Raw genomic sequence first — 25,204 nt, forward strand, 5'->3', positions numbered from 1 at the left:
TGAAAAAGTCAGAAAGGCTTTATTTGTTACAACTGAAAAAAAAAAAACTCAAGGAAAAGTTTATAACAAAATTTCAAAACAATTCTGAAATTTCTCACAAAACAGTAAATGACCATTCAAAAAAAGAAAAAAAAAAAAATCACTGCATTCCCCTGCAGTCTGTTTGATTTGATTTTTGTTTTCAATACAAAGCCTTCATGAAATTAGCCATCTAACTAAAAACAACATTTCAAAATAAAGGGGAAATTATTATTTTACCACTTTAGTTCTGGTTATCAGCAAGTCTATCTTTGCATAAGGTAAGATTTCCAAAGATGCCAACAAAAAAACAACTGAAATCCATTATCAGTTTCAAAAACGAAAATACATGGCTTATTACAATAATGTCAATGGCTATTTAAGTGGAAATACAAAACCACATTTCTTAAGTATATATAGAAAAAATAGATACACTCTCCCAAAATACTCCTTTAGAAACCCAAAGCTTTGCAAAGCAATAATGTCAGCAATATCCATTCCTCTGGCTGGAGGGCTGTGGGAGGCTCGCTTATGTTCCTAATTTCCAACTATCTGAAACAATTTTTGTTTGTTTTAAGTCTTGAATTGAACTGAACAGACTGCTCAGATTTCTGGAGCCTTACAGCGGTCCAGCTGAGGAACTGGATCATCTACTGCAAGAGAGGAGTGACAAGAGCAAATCAACACTCAGTCCCAAAGAGAAATACAAATGCTTTAGAGTACATGTAAATCTGAGTTTTTCATAAAACTCAAACGGTTCAAGTGTCAACATAAAAAAACACAATAAAAACCATATCGCAATAAAGCTGGGAATATACTGCCCCTAAGCTTTGAAACAAAAATACATCTCTTTAAACGGGCAATGGTTTAGTACTCAGTACTTTAAACACATGATTCTCCAGTAACATGATACATCAGATATGTCTTAATCTGCAAGTAAACTTCAAATGTTTTCCTTCTAAAACAATCAGTACGTTTTTGTTTAACGTGTTGACAACGTCTTGGCAATTGCAAACTGCTAAGGAGCTTTTCTTTGGATTAGTTTTATAGTTGCTTCAAGTCTTTCAGAAACATCCCATAACACTTATTACGCAAGACACGACATACTGCAGTCTAGTCCGAGCTTGTACACGCACTGCCAAAAGACACAAAGTGCCTATTCAACTGTGCAATTGTATCAAGGCACAAAGCAGTTTTACATCCAGAACATCTGTATTTCTATTCCAGAGCTTTATTGTAACAAAACTGCATAGAATAACTCACTTTCTTTTCCCCTTTTGTGGATGCACATCATTGCGATCACATAACTGCAAGAGGTAGCATGAAAAAAAAAACCATACGGACAAAGTTTGGGACAATAACGAATGGTCTTACATTAACTGATGCTCACTGTTTGTCCTCGTACATAAGTTAGAGAGCCAGTCTGTGCTGAAATCAGAGTTTATCATGGAGAAGGTGTATTAACTGTGCGTGTTGCGTTCCGACAGCATTCCCATTGAGAGCTCATGGTGTGAGTGTGAAGTGCTCAGTTCGCCTCTCTCCCTGAGTACAGTACGATTATATTGAAGCTGCTGCCAGGCCACCATGCAAATATATTAGAGTAACACTGTACATAATAGTCGCAAACTACAACCTACAAGCTGCCAGCGTATGAAGCCTTTTGCCATACAAGAGCCCAAAATCTACCCCGCGGATTATGAAATACAAAACAAAAACTGAAGTACAAAATATGTCATGTAATAATAAGACACATAATCCAAAAAGAAAAACTAATTGTTGGATGAATTCCTTCTGGTTTGTGTGGAAGGACAGATGGTCAGGGCTGTCTACAGCTTGCCTACATAATGGAGCAGTTGTCTAGTTTGGGTCCAGCCTAAGAGAGAGAACCAGAGAGAGAAATGAATGTAAAACTGCTGCAAACCTTCGCTTACTACAATGCTTCTGTTTTACTGCTAATGAAATCCTCACAAAACATTAAATCATAATTTAATGGGTTAAAAAAACAAAACAAATCGGGATAATATCAAAGCAGCAAAGAATCATTCAAATCGATTATAACTTAATTATTTGGTCTTTTTTTGTCGTAAAATTTGATTTTTAAAAACATTAAAAACACATTCAAACTTTGCTACCAAGTTTATCCGTTTTTATTGTTAATGTTTTAGATCTTAGTTACATACAACATTATCTTTATTATTCTAATTATTATTATTAATATTTAACTAACTCAAAATAACACTGATTTGTTCATTGATTTAAAGTTTTAATGTTCTTTTTTTTGTAAAAAAAAAAAAAAATCAGATTCATTAAAATTGTTAAAAAAAAATTATTAATAATTTACTCTTAACGTTATGTTCTAAATATTTGTTTAAAATAAATTAAAATAAAATTATAATTTACAAAAAAAAAAAACTGCATAATACTGCCATCTGCTGGACAACACAAACAACCATCGAACGTTCATGGAGAAAAAAAAAATCACATTTACAAACATTTAACCCATTAAAGCCTCTGGATGTTGCCAAGGACTTTATAAAAAAAAAATGTATATATAAATATATATCTTTCAAATCTAAGACTAAAAACAATATATATATATATTTTTTTTTAAATAAATACAAACCTGTCTGCGTTTGTCATTGCTCACAATAAAGTGTGAGGGAGAGACAAATGATTCAGGCAGCCCCCCTCCGCTGCAAAACGATCGAGATGCACTGGACACTCCAGAGCTGGCCGTCACACAGCCGCTGTTTTTATCTGACGGCTGCCCGCACGAGCCACACACCACCGTACGGCTGCGGAGGTTATACTCACTATCCCCACATGTGCTGTGGGCGGCCTGCAGGGGGAGGCAACACACAGAGAACAACTGAGAACGAGACCGGTAATGGATCTTATTATAGAGAAGAATTCTGCCTGCTCATTTCATTTTAGTGCTATGATTCACCATGAGAAGACTACACCCAAACAAACCCAACAAACAGACTTTAACAAAAGTATATGTGTGAAGAAACATGATATTCAAAGTGGTTATGTAACACATTATACACTTTATACTGTGCAGAAAATGTGTTTGCAAGCATTTCAAAAGATTATTACAATAACTTTTTGAGACATGGCTAGTGATTGCATACCATTTCATCATCATCCTCATCCTGGAATAGAGTGCGTGTGACCTTCCTCATGGCCATCTCCTGGAGAAACAAATAAATAATGAAAAAAGGGAAGTGAATGAGTCACTTGGATACCTCAGAATCAAATAAAACCTTAAAAAAAAAAGAAGCTGGCTGGTTTGATTTAACGTTATCCCACCTCCCCACTGGAGCTGATGAGGGTGGTCTGGAACAGATCTCCACTGCCCCAAGAGTTCTGGGTCTTCCACACCAGGTCAGAAGGAGGGTTGTGGATTCCTCCAGCTCCAGAGGCCCAAATCTGACAGAACAGAGATGCTGAAGTCAGTCAGGAATTCAAAAGCAACTAAAGAAGACTATAGTGTGGTAAACTGATACTTACTGTGACAGTCTGCCCTGCCTTAAGAGTAAATTTTGGTGGGAACTTGTAGATGATGGGAGTGCTGGAACCAATCTGCCTCTTCACCTGCCAGTGACCCATAGTTTGATCCTGGAGGAAGAAGATTCATTTAATAAGTAAATAATAATTCATTCCCTTTTATCAGTCGCCAATGCTCCTTTTCTCCTTCTCACCTGGTCAGACTTGTTACTGAGCCGTACATATTTGCCATCCATGTCCACTTCGTCCACGGTCACGCGACCGCTGGCAGAGGCCTGCTGGGCAACTCTTGTGCGAGTAACAGTTCCACCGACCACGCTGGAGGCATCGCTGTCGTTATCGTTCAAGCGCCGTTTCTTAGCACTGCCTGAAGAGGTACGACTGGTGCTGCTCTGGAGCACACGTGTATGAGTTCCTGATCCTCCGGAGCGGGTTACTGTCACCCCACGGACAGGAGGAGGACTCGGGGAGAGACGCAGCCTAAACAGGGATAGCGGGACAAAGGATGTGAGGACGCTTTTTGAGTAAATGCACGAGGCTGATATTCACCACAAGTCCTATTGTCATCTACATTTGAGGGCTTTACTTAGCAAATATTGATATATGCAATTAATTAATCAGAATATGATTAATGCTTTTGCTCTTAGATTTAAAATGATAAAAATTTGTAGTTGTTTTTTGAATAAACTTTTGGGAATTTTGGTACGAAATGATAATAAAGTATTTCTTAATTTACTTTAATACTATCAGCATCTGAAAAAATAGATAAAAATCAAACCAGCAAAAATGTAATCTATTTTTAATAAACATTCAATAAATATTTTATCAAATAAATTATAAAATATATATTAAAAATGCATTTTAATCAACTTTTCAATACTTAATTAGCATATACTGTTGCATGTGATTAAAATTTTTAAAGCAATTGACAGCTCTATTATTCACAAGCAACATCTGCATGTGTGCAACAAGCAATATCCCACTGCTCACCTCTCTTCCTCGCCCTCCAGGAGCTTCCGGTAAGCACTGATCTCCATGTCGAGTGCAAGCTTAATGTCCAGCAGCTCCTGGTACTCATCCAACTGTTGCTGCATGCGTTGCCTCATCTCGGCCATCTCTTTCTCCTTGTCCTCCATACGACGGCGCATCATGTCCCTGTCTCTGGATAGAGCCTCCTCCAGTTCACGGATCTTCGCCTCACGAGCAGACAACTGATGAAGAGAGCGCAATCGTGCAATTTAAATAATGTATAGATGATTTATGAATAGATGAATTGCTAGTTATGTTTTACCAATATAATTTCTGAGGGTGGAGTTAAAAAAAAAAGACATTTGCGGATATTTTAATTGCAAGTTATTCTATTGTAGGAGCATTGTGGAATTTCAATATGTTGCTGCCTTGCCAGCACTACAATAAATACCTGTATGTATGTGTGTGTACCTGTTTCTGTAGCTGAGTGAGCTGAGAGGTCACACTCTCCAGCCTCGAACGTGTCTGCGTCAGTTCCTCATGGGCGGCTCCCACCAAATGGCTGTTCCTGTCAGCCGACTGACGGGCGTTCTCCAGCTACACACACACAGATAACACAGGATGACATTTAACTGACAGATATGCTGCATGTCTTTATACGTGATTTTTTTTAACAAATTGCCAACGGATCAGTCAGCAAATATGTATATAGGGCGGCCCGGTTTAACAAGGCGCCCCAGGGTAGATACAAAGATGTGGATCCTCAAGTTTGCTCTTTGATTGTCGTATTACCTTGGAGTTGTAGGTCTTTTCAATTTCATCCTTGTAGATGCGAAGCTGCTCTTCGTGTTGGTTGCGCAGCTCAATCAAAGCCTCGGACAGTTTACTCTCAAAATCCTGATGGCGGCCGCCGTCGATTTCCACCACACGTGACTCATGCCTGCGCTTCGATTCACGGAGCTCCTGGAAAATACAAGACAATAGGTTAGAGTAACAGAGAAAGTCCGGCCAGTCTTTGTTTCAGTCTTCATGTTGAGAATTGTTTTTTTTTTTTCATATCCATAGGAGAGCCATTATATGCATAGGAGAGCTCAGCATAAACAGATGTGTGTGAGTGAGACCTCAGTGTAGATGTTCTTCTGGAACTCCAGCTCCTCTTTCAGGGTCTGGATTCGGTTCTCAGCGTCCACACGTCGTAGCATTTCATCCTGTAGCTGCTTCTTAGCATCACTCAGACTGCCCTCCAGCTGCAACACACATATTCACTTCAATAACTTCTATATATATTCAAAGTTAAAACCAACATACTATGCAAAATACTAGAAAATACTAGAAAACCCTCCTATCTAAACTGATATGTACTTATGATATATGGTAAATGTCTAAATAAAAATAAACAATATGAGTTTAATGTTTTACATATTCATTCGTTTTAATTTTTTTTATTTTTTAAATTAATATATTTATGTAACTACATTTTGGCAACTACTGGGGTTCCCTGGTCAAGAACCACTGATCTAAACCTAAAATAAAATGTACTTCAGCAAACTGTATAAGATTTGCTTTGAGAAAAGTAATAATTTAATCTTGCAATTTTATCATAAGAAAGCGGAACTAATTTATAAAGATTAAAAGAATAATAATTCATTATTACATTATTACATTACTTACATATATATATATATATATATATATATATATATATATATACAGTATAGGCTATGGGAATGTGATTTAGCGCTATCATATTCCCAATATATTATTGGCAAAAATAGTGCTAAATCATATTCCCTGGCTTAAGCAAGCAAGTAGTCACTTTGGATCAACCTCAAGTACCCAGGCCTGCACATGTATGTAATAATGGCACAAACTGCAACCTTTTGGTCCCTAACCCAGATCTTTAACCAGACCACCCAAACACTAGACATGGAGCTTTTTATAGAGTCACCACCTTGGCCAGCTGGGCTTTCAGATCTCTGACTTCGACCTCCAGTGATCTCTTCTCCCCCAGTGCTGTGGAGAGAGACGCGTCCTTCGAGTTCAGCAGAGCTTCCAGATCCTTCAGTCTGGCCAGAGCCGATTCCAGATCTGCCTCTTTCTTACTATTCCTACAGTTATAAACATACAAAGAAGACATTAGAGCATGTTTTTTCCTCTCGGTACACAGAGGAATACAATTATCTTATTCAGATTCTGAATAGTCAGATAATTACACTCATTCATGCATGTTGTGGTTTGAGTAGAAAGTCTCCTGCATCAAACAATTGTGAGCAACTACACTAGCATGGCACCATGGCCGGAGTACAGCACCTCAGGAGCGGATCACATCTTTTCGGCTGTCAGAACTGATCTAAGACTGTAAAATATGCATCTGGTTTGGATCCATAAGCTTGAGTGAATATGTTTGCCAAGTAGGAAAGCTGGAATAATCAGTTCAGAGCAAATGAACATCAGACTGCCCACAATTTTGCCTGGGATTTCGTACCAAAACCAAGGACCTTTTAAAATCTGTAAACAATAACCTTAAAAACCCCTCTCTGAAACAGAGCCTCCAACAGTGAATTTAAACCATATGTGTGTGACTACAGTGCTGTTCACTATGAAATTGCAGAAAGGAACTATACATACCCTAATAAAAACACAGAATGGTAATTGTATCAATAAATTAAAGATGACTGGTGGTTTTGTTATGGCATCAAACGAATTAAAGCAAAGTGAGGTTCAGGTTTCATGTTTTAAAACATAGAAGGATAATAAGGCCTTACAGTCTAAAATGAGATTACAATTTATTAACCTTGTATATGTTCTTTCTCAAATCAAGTGTTTAGGGTTAGAGTTCTTCTCTGTGCATTCCAAGATCAGATTTCACAAGGCCTGTAAAGTAGAGGTTCCAAAATTAGTGATGTGACTGATGGCCAAACATGGCTTGAAACAATTAAGACTCTGCCACACTTCAGTCTCTAGGGCACCTTTCCCACACACAAAACTCCTCCCAAACTAAAGTACACTCAGATTACAAACTAAAACCTCAACCAACTGACTAAACCTACTAACTTCTGGAGTTTATATTCTCTGTTCAGTGGAGCATTCCATCAGGACTCCTTCCTGAGAAAAAGTAATTCAACCAGCTTCCCATTCAAAACAACAGAGGTTTTGTTAGGTCACATTCTTCACTTGCTGTACCTTCACTAAAAAGCTTCAAGAGGCTGGGGACAGAAAGAACAGTTAAATGCATGGAAGCTATCCTCCCTGACTTATATAAAGTCCTTTAGAGAAGTAATATGCATTACTATACATGCACTCGATAACTACTCACAAATGAACAAGGGCATTAGGCTTCTTATCGTTTTTGACTTCAAAGTTTTCAAGGTTTTGACAGTTAAATAAAATGGAACATATGCAAGAGCTTTTGCAGAGGCCTTTGAGGTGACATTCATCACAATTTCTGAGGAACAGTGCAACTAGAACTGAAAAAAAGCTTACAAATCTATGTATTTTAGCCGTTCATGCTGCACATATAAAACCAAGCACTGACCCTTAGCGGAATACAGTGTTTATGTGGAAAAAACTAGCCTAAATCTGCTCATTAAAACAATGAAGGTGTGTTAACAGCGGGTGGGCATATTTGTGCTAAGTCAATGGTAAACACACATCCAGAAACATAACTTCTTCTGTTTAGGACATTTGGTAATCAACAGCGTGTTCTTGTCAGCTCCCGAAAATAACTTTTTTGTTCTATACTTCTTCTTCCTACACAATATCAAGCAGATAGCTTTAAAAACAAGACTCACAATGGAGCAAGCCACATTTGGAGGAAACAATAAAAGTTTAAGAGCCTCATGTGGCTTACATTTGTTATTTGTTCTAGTATTTTTTTTATATTTGGCATTAATTTTTTTTTCTGCTACTGTATTTGTTTTGTTGTTTTAGTTCCCAAATTCTCCAGGATCTACCCACAGGAAGCCAGACCTACCAGACAATAGAAGAACACGTGTTATCGTCACCTCTGCTCCAGGTCACAACGTCCTTGTTGCCTGAACAGACCTGGTCGAAGTTTACACTGCAAATGGTCAACTGTGTATGAATCTAGGTTTGAGTGATGGGAGCTAAGAAAACTAACTGGAAAATAAAGTGTGTTACAGCAAAATAGCATTTGAAAAACTTGAGTCTTTATTAAACCCGAGAAAAGAACTATAAAAGCTTCAATTCCAGTAAGCTTTCATTAAAAGTGTGTAGTTTGTGTGCAGAGTTGTATGTTTGTGAGAGAGGAAAAAAAAGGGAAAGGGTTTGGCTTGGCTTGGCATCTTTGATCCAGTGGAAACATTTCAGGCACAAAAAGAGCCAGTTGAGGGAGAGAAAGAAAGAGAGAGAGGAGGAGAAGAATGTACCAGACCGGCCTCCAGACCCTCTATGAATCACAGCTATCTTTGTCCTCTTTTGTGACGAAAAAGAAACCCACGAACTAAAACCCTCTGAATGTTTTGTCATGTTACCATGGCAAAGTGCCATGGAAATATTAAACATATAGCCATCACTGAGAAAACAGTGACCACAAACAGGGTTTCCCCACATTAAAAAAAAAAAAAACCACTCTAGCTGAAACCATCCATTTGAAAGTCAAAAGCAGATACATATTTCTCACAGAATAAGCATTTATAAAACTGATAGCCATGCATTAATATTCAAAACCTCATAAAACGCTGTAGACAATCACACATACACCCTCAGGGGGGGAAAAATTGTCTTGTTTATGAGTGCATTCTCTACATTTCGGTCTCTCAAACACTATATTTCCTGCTAAAAATGCAGCTTGACAAGCTTTACAAAAAGCAGCATATGACAGACGGTCACATGCAACAGCTGGAGGTTTTGAGAGGGAGAAATGACTGCAGGCGTTCATCAAAGCACTTATAAAGCCATAAAAAGCACAAAACCGCACAGTCTTACACAACACTTCAACAATATGATAAAGGACTAGAGCTTGTCAAATCAAATCTCTTTTAGCTTAAATAAAAACAATTACTACAATCTGTATTTGCTAAATTTCAATATATTTGCACAGAATACCAAATGTTAGATATGTAAATCCATATTATCTTCAGTGTTTTATGACCATTTTACTGTTTTATAACTGGACAAAGTTCTGTGCAAGCATCAAGGAAACTGTTGGGGAATCTGTATTTGACTAAATTTACAAAATATTCTGCCATATACTAACTTGAAAACAATAATTTATTTTCTTTCTATTTCAGCATGTTGAAAGGCAGATTCCCTGAATGAACGACAATGACATTTACTTCCTGTAAGCCTATAAGTCTGAATCAGGACATCAAAAAATGTTACTGGGTTGAAACATATTGGTGCAATACATCTCCTTATCACTAAGCACAAGATCTACCTTACAGCTCCACAATAAACCTATTCACTGCTTTTGACGTAACTGTGACTTCTACTTTCCATTTCTACTAATGGGTGGAGCGGCTGGCCACGTGACTCGATCTTAAAACAGAAACGTCTCATACAGGGGTTCCCCATTTTCCCACTCTACTATGAATAAACGTTTCCTTTTTAATTGTCGAGGTGATTCTGACTCACTTTTGCTGGCTGCAGGCCCACCATGAGGCCTCCATAGAGACCGGGTCAAACATAAGGAAGGAAAACATATAGTCTGAAGAAAAAAAGATGGTGACTGAGTTGTATAATATGCTCTATTATAAACATAGTCTAAAAATAGACCAATGCAAAACCTGAATTTGCCAACTATATTAGCTTGAAATTTGAAAATAACATTGTAACATCACATCTTTATAGAGTCTTACACCAGCTAGGAAAAAACTGAATAAGCATAAACAACTATAGATTCATACGTTTGTTTTTGTTGTGTTTTTTTAAACTGAAGGATAAAGTCTAAATTATTTCCTGCAGTTAACCTTTACTCAAACACTACCTGCTATTTGTTATATATACACATGTAGCAGATCTGTTAAAGGACTTTATGTCCCAGATAGCTGTGCAATTTTAAATTCAAATCATATCTAAATCATCAAAGCATGAGCAGGGTGGTGCAGATACCAAGTGGTTTGTCTCAACGGATGATTATGTCTAGTCTGGGTTATATTTGCTTATCTAATACATCTTAAAGTAATTTACATTTATTCTTCTTTTATTAAAGGGTTAGTTCACCCAAAAATGAAAATGAGCTAATAAATTACTCAACACTGACTTTCTTCTCTTATGCAAATCCAGTCAGAGTTATTAATAAAAAATTGTCTTTGATCTTTCAAGCTGTTTGATGCCACTCAGCATTATATTGCTGATTATAACTGCATCGATTCACTACAGAAGGCCATTGTTCACTCCCCAGAGCTGTGTGCAACACTTTTTCTTAATGGATGAGCTTTTTATGAAACTTCTCATGGACTGATGCAGTGCAACACCTGCTGAGTGGCATAAAACATCTTGAAACGTCGAAGACAATATTTAAAATAACTCCAACTGAATTTGTCTGAAAGAAGAAAGTCATATACACCTAGGATGACTTCAGGGTCAGTAATTTATGGCTTAATTTTCATTTTAGGCTGAACAAACCCTATACAATAAATTTGAAACACACTGTTGATACATCAACATCCATATTTTCAGCTTTATTTCTTCTGTTTTAGCCCACCTCTGAAACTGTAATTTTCCAATTACTTTGTCTTTTTTGCATTTTGCTTTCTATAAAAAGACTGAAATCTTTTTAAAACAAGATCAAATTATAGACATCAGTTCTCATTTATTTTTCCTACCACATTTGCAGGTAGTTTTGCTTGCTCTAAGAATAAAATTCAATATTGTAACATACATTTTATATAAATAATTATATTTTTCCATATTTTAGGCTTAAATCTTATAAAATAGGTTAATAATATAATATAAAATGGGTTTATGCTCATAAGCATTTAAATGCACTTAAGAATTTATCTTGAAATGAAAATAAAAAGATATAAAAAGAAAAAATTGAAATATTTTCTCCAAACAAAAAATTTTACAGACAAAAAAGGGAAGAAAATTACAGCTTATAATTGATTTATTTTTTTAATACATGGTAAAGGTAGCCTGAGGAAAATGGTTAATAAAATAATGTATGATTCTACTAAATCCTAATGGTGGTTTTGAAGGGTGTGGTCCTATAATCATACCAGATCCTGTAACCGTGGTTGAATTTGAACACCCAATACAAAGAGAACATTATTCCAACTCCCTGATTCATTAGCACATGACAGATGCTAAAACTATTTCCCTCGGAGTGAAATAGCTTTACATGATTTATCTGGTCCTTCAGTCTAGTCTGGCAAAAAAAAAAAAAATACAATCTTTAATGTCAATTCAAATGAAAAAGGAAAAAAAAAAAAAAGGATTTCTGAGACAGAACAATGATGGAGAGCTGAGATGTAGCCTAACCCTGCATGAATGTGTGTATAGGGTTACATATGATAATAAGCACCTACTTAAAATCTACCTACCCTTATCAATATGCATAAATGTGTGTTTAGTTTTCTACTATGCAACAGGGAGGATAGACTGAGGCTCTGCCAGCGTGGCAGCTTTGCGTTTAGGCGCCGAGGATGACTCACTCTCTCCCTTACACCCGAGGCCCATACACACCACCAGAACAGCGCCAATTACAGTAACCCTCTCTCCACCCTCTTTATACAAGCCCAGTCTAACATAATATGCATCGGAGGGTCTCCGGCCTTACAATATAAACACTGATTTCCACAGATTTTTCCATGGAATAAACATAACGAGATTCCACTGTCATCTCCGGTTCTCCAGCTATAACGTTCGCCTGTTTGCAGCTGCCTTCAGTTAAGAATGGGACAGAGATGGTGTGTGTGTGTGTGTGCGTGCAGTACTACTCTGCCAGTGTTCCCCATTACAAGTGGTTTGGCAAAAAACAAACATCGGTTCAGCCTATGAGTCACATGGCACTGCCACGTGACAATTCCTTCTCTTTCACAACGACATCGGTTTATTGAACAGTTTTATGCCGAAAACAGAGTTGGGAATTTACTGCATAAAAAACGATTTTTAAATGCAAAATGCGTCTTAAAATTTATTCATATAAGTAGGATAGTATTTAGACTAAACAAAAATAAAATAAAATAGCTTTTAAGCTAATGTGACTAAAGTCATCTCATGTAAGTGTACATTATTACACTTACACTTAAATGTTTTTTTTTTCATTAAATAAATGGCTAATTTCTTCAAGTACAAAAGGGTTGGTATCTTGAAACTTTTTTTAAAAGGAAGCAAATTACTGAGTTTCTCTTTAATATTCCTGATTCATATTCATACTGTTCAAATGAAACAAAAACACATTCAAGGCTTTGTTTATAAATGAACTCTAAACTAAATTTGTCTTTCAGTAACGGTTTGGTGCTTTAACTGAACCACACTCTCTTGTTTTACGTGGAAGCATCTCTGCAAACAAGTTCACTCTGAATTCTCAACAAATCACTTGCAAATGAAAAACATGTTTGATCTTTAGTTTAGAGTCTGGAGATGGTGATTATATAACAGACCGAATGAGTCAGTCCGACCAAAGCCTTTCCAGATCCAGCCACTACCAAATGAAGCACCACTGCGTTCAGGATGAAGTTTAGAGGAGTGTGTGTGGTATGTCCACATCTTATATTTGACATTTTAAGAACAAAAGGATTGTAATATGGAGCTGAAAAAGCCAAAAGAAGTGGGTGTGAGTCTAACCAAATATGAATGCGTGTCTAGGCGAGTACACAAGAATATTTTAGACTATTTTAAATGATTTATAATTTAATTTGATTTACCATTATGCCTTATGAATGTGTGTTCCGCTCGTCTACCATTCAAACTCACCAGAAAAGCAAAGTCCCCTTAAATAACAAGCCGACAGGATATTTGTTTGTAGTATATCCGTTCCTGTCTGCAGTAGCGCTACTGTGCTGAAACATGCCAACGCTGCTAAAATGACACTCTGCTCACATGCTCTGATAATAATAGCTTTTATTTGCTATTATTCGGATAATTAGTTTAAAAAAATATATCTGATTCTGTTGCATGAAACTGGATAAAAATAATACATTGATATTTAATATAAAGGTAACACTTACTACAATAAGGATCCATTAGTTAGTGTTAGTTAACACAGCTTAACAACAATACATTTATTACAGCATTTATTCATCTTTCCTTATGATAGTTGATGAGAATACAGTTGTTCACTGTTAATGTTAATTCACAGTACATTAACTATTAACAAACACAACTATTGATTTTAATAATGCATTTGCAAATGTTGAATTTAACGAACTAAGATGAATAAATGCTGAAGAAGTATTGTTTATTCATTCATGTCAACTATTAGTTAATGTTAGCTAATGAACCTTATTGTAATGTGTTACTAATATTAATATAAATGATGTCCAATTCTATTGTTACTTTCAGTAAAAAGCAACATTAATAATAATAAGAAATATTTCTTAAGCAGCAAATCAATCAGCATATCAGAATGATTTCTGAAGGATCATGTAACTGATGACTGGAGTAATGATGTATGATATGTATATATTTTTTTTTATATTCAGTATCATTATAATGGAGTTAAATTAAAAAGTCTTACAAAATTACTTTGCATTATTTAATAAAATAATAAATAATCAATGCAAAGCATTTTCGGTTTCGGTTTCTGTCCAAGTGCATCCAGAATTTTCGGTTTCTGTTTCTGTTTCGGTTTCCGGCACAGAACGTTTATTTCGGTGCAACCCTATTTATGATTTAAAGCTCTTCAAACACACACACACACACACACACACACACACACACACACTCCAGTGTAGTACGGAGCAGCTCTTTAGGTGGTTAATGATCTTTTATCATGATCATCGCAGCTAATTTTACTCAGGTCAATTTAGATGCTTCAGCATCCCCCAAAAATCTGGATGTTTTCTTTTTGGATGAGAGGGTTAAATATGTATTAACAAGACTGGACACACATTCTACTCAGTGCCCGAGAAAGCAAAGGCTGAAACAAACAAAAAGCATCTTGAATCACTCATCACAGTGTGTTACTTATTATTGTCATGACATCAAAGAAAATTAAAAAAAAAAAATTCACCCAGAATGTCCATGTATAATGTTCCAGAAAAAATAATCTAGTACTGAGATCCTACTCTGGACTGTAAAAGCATTATTTCTCATTAATTAATGTATTTATTAGCAAACATAAAAAGCAGGAGTTCTGAAAAAAAGAGAGTTCTGCTAGTTGCCATAAAATAATCAATGAAGTTGTGTACAATGCAAGCACACACTTCAAATGACATTTAACACATTTGGCAAACACTTTTATCCAAAGCAACTTGTGTATTTGCCAATATGTATGCTTCCTGGGAATCAAACCAATAACCATGTTCTATGAGCTGTTATGTGCTGCGCCACTTTATTTTAATCTTTATTTAATCTGTCCAAAGATACATTTAATACCAACAAATGTCTGTTGAAAAAATCTGCAAAATGTAAATTATGTATCCATTACAAATAGCTTTTTAAAGGAAAATAACTGCAATAGTTACTTTTTAGAGAGAGCCTGTTACATTTATTATGTTTGATTTATAAATAATGTTGAAAAAATGAGCGAGAAATACAGTATTCTTGCACATTGATAATTTTATTTCATAGCCATAGTCAAATATTGTCTACTGAAACAGTTCCAGTAAATAATGGTCTGGACCATAACTTGGAAAGAAATGTAGGGACTGGATCTCTTTAATTGAATATCCCTAATCTAAAACATTTGTGTACCCCTGCTAGCAGCATAATATTCCAATAAAAAAAACTATTTTTTTTGTGCCTGTATATCATTCACCAATACCACATGTTTGAGAGCTTTTTTTTATGTGCCAGAAAAAAAAAAGTGATTTACAACAGATTTTAAAAGAGACCAAAATAAACAAAACCTGTCGGCATATACAGTACATTCATTTAAAACAAGAAAGAAAAATGATGGTAAAGCATCTTTACTGAATTCCCCTATTTACTGTAACATTAGACAGTTGGGACAGTTGATCTTTAGTGAGGTCATGAGGACAGCAGGGAAAACAGAAATGCCCTGCGGCAGTCATCACATCACAAAAAAAGAAAAGAACAGAGAGGGAAAGAGAAAACGAGCCGGCTCCCCTCGGAATTAAAGAGATCTACAATGGAAAAGGAGAGATGGCTCTCTATTCAGATGCATATGTTGTGCTGAACAACACACAGAACTATTTATTCTGTCCTAAACCGTTTGAATACACAGGTGCCTGCTGAACTCGATACACTGTAGATTTAATAGAAAGTTAAAATGACAAATAATAGAACAGCCTTATAATAGAGGAAAATCTCATTTTATTCATTTTTAGGCAGGACAGCCCTCAACTAAACAATGAAACGCTGCAATAATCAGGGCGTTTCTCTCTATTAGATCAAGCTTTTTCTCATTGTCAACTGTCACCTAAAGAATAACGTTCAAAAATCTACTCATTAAGTGTAATTTTCTTGTTAGACACACTGACATAACCACAGAGGGACTGTCTATTTTAAATATGACTTTTGCAGGAAACATAGCAGCAGCATACCGCATGATAACTGTTCATTACCATGTGTGTATTCTGATAATGTAAAAGCCAGACAATGATAATATACTTTGCAAAAACAGATCAACAGGATGCAACAACACTAGTAAATGAACCTTCAAATGGTTGCACTGAGTGATTACCATATTCATGAACCAGTTATTTGCATCATATTACAATGCAAATATCACTGTGCATGTTGTACTTTTAGCCAATTTATTATATAAATTGTTAATATTAAGATTTCTAAAGCCAAATGTACATAGGCAATTCAAAAGCCATGTTTTGATAGGGTGGAGTGTCTTTTCTGGGTATCCTTAACTTGACTAATAATATAAGCACCGGTGAGGGTAAGTGGCACCAGATAAGCCATTCAATGTAAAACCTACAGGATGGTAAAGGAGGGGCAGGAAATTAGTCACTGGAGTAACTTTTTTACCATCTGAAAGCTGCCAAATACGATTTCATTTACACTTAAGCTATGAACATAGAATAACAAAATGCAGACACAAAGCCAGTGAGTGTCGAAATGATAAAACTGTTTTGTGTGTTAAGTTCATTGCTATGTTTTAGATGCTTTTATGTTAACATTTTATTTTGTACTCTTGACCCTGACCCAAAGATAACTGGAAAGGATGTGCCTCATTTTACCCAAAGCCTTAATACTGAAAGCAAAAGTGATAAGGCAGGAATATACTTACAATCTCAAAGAGCAAAGAGCACAGGACTAAAAGGTGAAGTTTTTTTTGCGAAGATAAAACTGTCAGAGGTTGTGTATGTAAGATCAATGCTCTTATCTTTTAATGAACACGCTTCCTCTTCCCAATACGCTGGAATAATGGAATGACTAAAACTAAGATTTTAACTAATTTTTTGCAAACATGTTCGGACCGCCTTCACGTAGGCCAAAAAATACATTGTCTGAAAGGAGGCTCAGGAAATACCTAGAAATGCCTGTAGCATCAGAAGATATGCAACTAAAAAGTAGGTAGAGTTAGCATTTTGAATCATTTATTAGACAAATACCAACTCATCAAGTTCCCCACTTTCTAGACCGTAACTAAGTACAGTTTCATTGTATTGTCTAAACAAACACAGAGGGGATTCGCAGCGTTTTCAATGAAAGGTAAGTGATGACATACTGCTCTTTCAGTATGAACTGACAGATGCATTTCATCTGCTCAGTTTCCAGCTGTAGTTTTTCCACATATCAGTCACACACTCCTACACTGCACCTGTTAACGGAGTTCAGACAGTGACACACACACAGAATAAACACTGGATATATTCTTCTACCTGATAATGACCACAGAAGCCAAATGCTGCAACCGCAACAGCAGCCACAAGCACATGTACAACCACAGCATGTGCGCACAAACTGAGATCCGTCTCCACTGCATGACCCTACACGACTCCCCATTCAAGAACTCGTCTGGGCCGTAAGCTTCCTAAACAATTACTAAGGTCAAAGTAAATGAGGGATCATTTTCAAACAAGCAACTTCACATAGCTCTGGAGGGAGTGTCATTGAGAATCCTTTACTAAGCAAAAAAAAAAAAAAAAGCCCTGTCAATAGGGCTATAAAACCCTATTTTTGTTCTAACTGGAACCTTTTATGGAGCGTTCTAAGTTGCTTCAGTAAGAAAACATCTGCTACGCACATAAGTGTAACGCAAATGTATCAAACTCACTGGAATAAAATAAGGCTACTACTGTTCCAACATGGACACCGGGCTTTCTTTCTGAGGTGAGGGGTTAAAGTGCTTTCCCAACAGTTACTTCAAGCTCATGAGTCACCACTCAGTCCGGTCAGAACCTCTCACACACCCTGGCAAGGCCTCATGGTAGCTGTGGAAACCAAACACTTCTAAACAGCTCAGCTTTAGTGAGTCTACGAGTCCGTCTGCATTAACCGAGTGATGGAGGATTACAGGAACTCATGAGTGCTACTGTAACCCTGGGAAACAAATAAGACTATCTCTTTCTGCTGACTTCCCTTATGTGTACAACCACAAACCTTATGAAATGAATGAACGTGACTCATAATGGCTTTCACTAAACTCTCAACTTGTCTGGCATCATTCAGTGACGGCATTTCTTCAGCCTTGATGTCTATTTGTCTTTGAACTACACCCTTTAGGGATTAACACACCTCTTGCTTCGACCAACGCACTGACTCAGTCTACTACCATAGAGACGGCAAGATAAACAATAGATTATAATAAGAATCACTGTGACTCAATGACATCTACATCACAATGCTGCTTAATAAACTTAAAATGAACTAAAGTTTGAGATGTGGAGTTTGGGTATGTCTAAAGCACACTGATCTGAGACGGTTGAAGGGCAAAGGACGAATGCAAGATAATTAAATGACTAGATTTTATGAGGCGTAGTTCCTTCTTAGATTTATTGAGATAATCTTTTGTCTTACATAATGCAGTTAGTTATTGCCAAACTGTTTGAAAGTAAATACAGCATTTAAAATGTAATTTTTAGATTACTTTTGTCATCTACTGCTTAATTTAATAACACAATCTTTGGCATATCTCAAAAGGAATATTTATTTTTCATACTGCATACATTATAATGTCATGATGCCTAAAATTGACTCATTTACTGAACTTTATTGTCTTATTTTTTTTGTATTTATTTAGACCAAATAATATTACAACATTTTAATAGAACTCATGCGTCCCTAACTCACATCATTATTTTGTAGATATTTTACATTCTATGGGAGGGAGGCTTGCAAAGACACACTTTAGTCAAATTAATTTTTAATCTAAACACTTTAGCGCAAAAGAAAAAATAAAAATTAATAAGTGTCCACTGGCTTTTTGGCTAAACCTACATATAACAATGATTGTATCAGTTTACTTTAATCAGTGTAAAACTTTACACAAGCAGCAGAATTTCCACAGAAGACAGGAAGTATAAAATGTCATGTGAATTCAAACTAGAAACAGACACACAAAACCTGTAAAGGGTGTGGTGACAGCCAACAGCCACTTCCCAAGCAGATACAACACTCCCACATTCACACCTCACATACCTGAGCTGCAGCACACCCCTTTCACACTGCACAGCCCCTTTCACACTGCACGTCGGACCCGCAATATTCCCGTAACATTGCCTGGTCGCCTTCTGTGTAGCCCCTTTCACACTGCCATTCCGGCAAATACAGGGGTAAAGTGTTCCAGTAATTGTTCCCTGGTCGCTAGATTTGGCACTTTCACACTGCCAGTGATGACCCGGTATATTTGCGTGCTTTCACACACAACCCTTGAAGATCCCGTAACGACACGTGACATCAGCGACACGTGACCCGGGTTCGATTCGGTAATCAATTCCGGGACGTGGTTGCTTTCACACAGAAGGCGACCAGGCAATGTTACGGGAATATTGCGGGTCCGACGTGCAGTGTGAAAGGGGCTTGTGAAAGCAACCACGTCCCGGAATTGATTACCGAATCGAACCCGGGTCGGGGACATAGTAACATTGCGGTAATCGATCCGGAACGAGCGCTGTGTGAACAAAAGCCAGATCTAATTCTGTATCGAAGTGATGACGCGCGTTATCGCGCGACTCTTTTACCGGCTGTTTTGAAGGAAGATCAACATTCGCGACGAAAACATATGTGCAAACTGTAATGAAGCAGAGATCAGTTAGTTCCTCACTTTCCGTGCTGACTCAGAGATCGTTTGCTTGCTTCAGTTAAAGTATAACGTGCCAAGCGTTGTCGACTCGTACATTACACGTCACGCGCTGATGTCACGTGTCGTTACGGGATCTTCAAGGGTTGTGTGTGAAAGCACGCACATATACCGGGTCATCACTGGCAGTGTGAAAGTGCCAAATCTAGCGACCAGGGAACAATTGCAGGAACACTTTACCCCTGTATTTGCCGGAATGGCAGTGTGAAAGGGGCTCAACAGACTGAGCCAGAGACAGTGTGTGTGTGTGTGTGTGTGTGCGTGTGTGTATGTGTGTGTACATTACAAAACCTGCGGTCAGAAATGTTTCTGAAAGATCGTGTCACACCAGTCACATACTTTGCAGTCACAGAAATAAATTACATTTGAAAATATATTCAAATGGAAAACGGTTGTTTATAAACAGAACTGCTTGCGTCTTGCGGAAGAACATCGTAGCCGGAACTACTTCACTCTGTTTATGTCTATGAAGAATCACAAAGGTACTGGGTTTCTCCGCCGCGGTATCCCCGAAGCAATCTAAAATAGTCCGAATATAACCACTTATTATAAGTGCACCCTAGTGATTCAGGACAAGCTAAAAACATGGTTTGTAAAATGGATTCATGGTGTACTCGCTTATTATATACATTTTCTACATTTTGAACACAAACAAAGTTACGGACCGCAGCTCTGATTGGTTGTTTTTTACCGGGAGTGATGTATTTCTGCAAATGGCGATAGGACCACTGGGAGGAGCCAGAGGAGCTTGATTTTTTCACAGATTATCTGTCTCATATTCTACTGTCAGGACATAATGACAGGTTTAATAAATATGTAAAAAATATTTTTTACAAAAGTACCCTACTGCAGCTTTAAATCATATAATAAATAAAGAGAAACCCGAAAAAAATTAGATAAAAAGATAGAATAGAAAAAGAATAGCACAAACTAGTGTTAGAAGCCTTTTGGGCTTTTGTTAATTGTATAATAAATAAAAATAAAACAAATAGATAGAATACAAAAAGATTAGAGAAGCTAGTGTTAGTTCCTTTTTTTTTAAGAAAGCAAGATGTTAGTAAATGAATAGAGAGCAAGTCTAAAAGGGGCTAGTTTTTTTTTCCTTTTTGAATTAATTATTATAATTGAATTCAATTTAAATTGAATTTTAAAAAACATCAAACAGACGAAAGCAGCAAGCTGTCAGCCTTAGTGACAGGAGCAATAAGCAGATGTGAACTGCAGATAACTGCCTTCATGTTTCAGCTAAATTTAGCTGAGGACTAGGCTAAGAGCCCAGGGGTCGGCACCATTCAACACTTTAGGGTTAAACTTATCTTTTGGATGTGTGAAAGGATTTAAAGGAAAAGAGCCTAAAATTTGCCATTGTCTACAGATCTTTCTACATTCCTGATTTAAGATCTGTAACCTGAACCATACAGAAATTAAAACTGGTGGAATTTAGCTCCTGGGTGGAATGAGTCATGGCAATTGCTACTGCTGACTCGGATTCAGACGTGGATTGATTCACTTACTGGAATAACACTGGTTTGGAGTTTTAAAGGTATTTTCATCCCAAAAAAGGTACTTAAAAAAAAAAAAAAGCTAATTAAGTCATGGAATAACATCCATGGTTTGCACACATACCTGGCCTTCAGCTCCTTGTAGTCCTCGCGCACCTTGCTGAGCTCCAGTTGCAGTCGGGCTCGTTCTTTGGCCACCGAGTCCAGCGTCTTCCTGGCATCCGCCAGCTCGGCCTCGTACGCTGCTTTCATGCCGCTCAGCTCACGGCTGATCTCCGTCTCCGACTCGGTGATGCGCATACGCAGACCTGCGTTCTCTGTCTCTAGAGAGCGCACCTTATCGATGTAGACCGCCAGACGGTCATTCAGGTTGCACAGATCCTCTTTCTCCTGCAGCCGGCTGATGCGGGTGGGAGACAGGACGGTGGTCGTCCCTCCCCGGGAGCTTCGTTTCTGACCTGGAGTCTCCATAGCTGACTGGATTTGGTGCTATTAGCCTGAAAATGTACAGGGAATAGAATAGAATGGGGAGAAATAGAAGAGACATATTTCACAGGCGATATATTCAGGCATCTTTTACAGTCACAATCTTACAGTTACAAATAAAATAAATAGATGCAAATGAAATTTTAAACTCTGGCCCTCCTTCCCTTTCCACCACCCCTCTCCCTCACTTTGTGTCTTACCGTTTCCGCCACGCCCAACCCCTGATCAAGTATGTCCAGCACAAACTTCACAGAATAAACGTTTCGTTTCTCAAACTCGTTTTCTGAAATCTAAAATATGCTCACTTCCAAATAATCAAATCTGATTCAGATCTTATTGCCAAACTGGTTTAGAATTCACTGCAACTTTTCCTGGATACAACGCAAACACAAACTTTGACACATTTTAAACAACCAGCACAGACATGCATCAAGTCTCATCCGCAAGAGCTGTGATTGCATGTTTGTTTTGGAACCTTGAAGTAATTCCAAACATTACAATGTGCTTAGACGGCACATGTGACACTCCCCCTTAACTCAATTACAGGAGTAATCTGTGCTGTACTGAGCAATGCTACAAAAAAAGCTATGAAAACACAAATTAAAAATAGATTTGAGCCCTGAACATTCACAATTTGCAGTTCTGCTAGTCAAAATGCCTGAATCACTGACCTGGTAAAGCTGAGAGAGAGTTACTGAGGGCTTCTACAGCTGCTGTGTCCCGTTGAAACTGCAGAGAGAGGGTCTGGTCTGACTCGCGCTCTTAGTCTCTGGCAGAAACTCACGCCTCTGTGAAATGAGGAGGAGAAGCAGGAGCAGGAGTAGAAGAGCAAGCGAAGGAAAGGAGGGTGGAGCTAGTGAAGTCTGACTCAGTAAGCCCACACAAGGGAATAAAGATTTTACTGTATTTCACATAGTCACAGAACCGTCTTGCCTTCATTTTTTAGATATAATCTGTAACTTGTGAGATAAGTAATATAAATTACATTAAATAAAATCCCTTCCATGCTAATGGCTGATCCACAGCAAAATGAAATAGAAATAAAATAAATAATAAAATAATGTTTGATCCCAAGCTATATAAAAAAAGGGAAAACCAATTATTCTTTTTAAATTAAATAAGTTAAAAAATGAAATCAATATTTCCACATAATTAAAGGTAGTCCAAAGAGTCCTCCGAAGATCTACTCATCCAAACATGAGCCAAAGAAAAATATCCTTCACACATCCATCCAAGAAACCCAGAATACATCCATTTGCTGTTACATGAAGCTTTAAAGGAGAAAGTCACAGAAAACAGCCTTATATTAATAACACTGCCTGGTATTTATTTCGGAGGGGTGGACATACTAAAAATGAATTATCCAATCAGGTGTCTTAGTAAAAGGAGGGAAAGAGAGAGCAAGAGAGAGGGAGTGGATGAGACGAATCCTTTCGGGGAAAGAAGGCTGTGCTTTGATTCACTTAAACACCACTAACTAGTCACCTTCCATCAACTCTCTGATGCATATTAGGATTCAGGATCAAACCTGCACATCAGTGTTATTCCCCCTCAGAAAAAAAGGTACAAAATCCGTCACTGGGGGCGGTATCTTTTCAAAAGTTACAAATATGCACCATTTAGGTACTAATATGCATGCAACTTTATGATATATTTATAGCCACCTAGGGGTAAATATGGAAAAAAGGTACATTAGAGACAGCTTTCGTACCTTTTTTTCTTAGAGTGTCGTTAACCAAAACTATTGCAAATAATTTTGTTAATAAAGCTGAAATAAAATGCTAATATTAGATCAAATTAAACTAACTAAAACAAAATAGGTTTAAGGTGAAAAACCAAAATATAGATTAAGGCTAAAAGGAATACAAATGACAAAATAATGATTTTGTTAACTAATGAATGAATTAATAATTTAGGGCCTTGTTTTGATTGTGCACAAAAACTCTTCTAGAAACAACACCATGAGGCTGTCAAGATGGCAAGAGAGACCGCTATGAAAAAAAGCAGACAATCCTTGCTCAAGGGCAAGAGTGGATCGGTGGGAAAGTCCCAGAGACGCCAGAACCTACCGTCTATCAGAGACTACAGAGAGCTGTGTAATACTGCAGGGGGAACCGGTCTGTTCTGCACTTTCTTTTCTCCTGTTGTCTCTCTCTCTCTCTCTCTCTGCCACCTTGTCGCATTATTACACACATCCACAGCATTCCAACATAACAATGAGATTCCCTGGGCCTGGGGGAAATGTCTCTCAACCTCTAGAGATATCTCTAAAATCTGTGGGGAATGCTGGGAGACCATGACACAAATATACTAGATATAATCTGCAGACTTTGGAGTTGTTGTTTTTTTTACCTGCGAATGTTTGTGGAGGTATTGGGAGGTCAAAGGTTGCAGATTTAGAACACATGCAGCAAATTACACGACATGACAGGTTCCAACCAGTATGTTTTCACAACATGGAATTCAGACACACTCACTTGGGTGGCATTACACTACTAATACCTTCTTAAAATTACATAGCTTTCATAAAAAATTCGAATTACTTGAAACAAATCAAGTACATTTGTGCCTGTAACGTTAATTCACAATATTACATAACACACTTTCAACTGCAGTCCAAACGACTAAATCAGGTCTAAAGAAGAGGACTCCCTTGAATCAACGAGGATATATTTAAAAAAAAATGACTGCTTGTTAAAACTGTTGAGTCATGCATTGAGAATGAACATACAAATCTTTCTATTCATAAACACCCCACAAAATGCCCGTTGCTATGGACTAGAGTAACCACCGCGTGAGATTAAACGTTTGAGCAAAAACTCAGACGTGGAAAAGTGACTCACAGTTACCGAATCCCAGAATCAGGAAATGTTTGCAGGCGTTCAAGGATCCACGAAACGCTCCCGTCTAACATGGGCCATGGCAATGCTGATGGACTGTGCAACGCCCTCTACTGGCCACTCAATAGAAACACAAAAAAAAAAAAAAAAAACTACCATGGTAACCAAATAAAAAATACTCCAAAAATGCATTAAATACAATTGTATCGTACCTTGCGCTAACTGAAATTATCCTATGTGAATTTTTTATTTTATTTTTTACTATGAACAAAATGTACAAATAAAAGAATAAATAAATATATAAACCAGTCTCTCTCTCTCTAAATGTGTGTGTGTGTGTAGTGTATAAGTATAATATACTTTTAACAGCAATATTTACATGTCATATACATCACAATTAAGTCATGTTGAATACACAACTGTAAACTGCAAATTTTTGATTGATTTGATTGGACTATTAGGTAGAATATTGCACAAAAACAGGCATTCCATTCAGTGTTCATTTATCATACTACTAGGTCTACATGTTCTTA

At 37.1% G+C, this 25,204-nt stretch overlaps 1 protein-coding gene across 1 annotated transcript; it reads right to left on the reverse strand.

Annotated features, from left to right (window-relative positions):
- lmna (lamin A) lies at window positions 1-24,778 on the reverse strand. The gene is made up of 14 exons (XM_052578199.1): window positions 24,675-24,778; window positions 22,503-22,619; window positions 21,470-21,842; window positions 6,449-6,605; window positions 5,619-5,744; window positions 5,290-5,460; window positions 4,969-5,094; window positions 4,519-4,739; window positions 3,723-4,008; window positions 3,532-3,639; window positions 3,331-3,450; window positions 3,153-3,212; window positions 2,642-2,857; window positions 1-1,891 (listed from the first exon to the last, which is right to left on the reverse strand). The coding sequence occupies exons 3-14, from the start codon at window positions 21,814-21,816 to the stop codon at window positions 1,856-1,858; spliced, it is 1,974 nt and encodes a 657-aa protein (XP_052434159.1). The 5' UTR covers window positions 21,817-21,842; window positions 22,503-22,619; window positions 24,675-24,778; the 3' UTR covers window positions 1-1,855.
- Window positions 24,779-25,204: the final 426 nt, after the last annotated feature.

This window comes from Carassius gibelio, chromosome B16 (genome assembly GCF_023724105.1).
Source record: "Carassius gibelio isolate Cgi1373 ecotype wild population from Czech Republic chromosome B16, carGib1.2-hapl.c, whole genome shotgun sequence".
NCBI lineage: Eukaryota > Metazoa > Chordata > Actinopteri > Cypriniformes > Cyprinidae > Carassius > Carassius gibelio.

Coding starts and splice junctions, on each gene's coding strand:
- lmna (XM_052578199.1), bottom strand. CDS start 21,816: ATGGAGACTCCAGGTCAGAAACGAAGCTCCCGGGGAGGGACGACCACC. Junction 3,640..3,722: donor TCAGTAACAAGTCTGACCAG/GTGAGAAGGAGA, acceptor TTCTTCCTCCAG/GATCAAACTATGGGTCACTG. Junction 3,451..3,531: donor AGGCAGGGCAGACTGTCACA/GTAAGTATCAGT, acceptor CTGTTCTGTCAG/ATTTGGGCCTCTGGAGCTGG.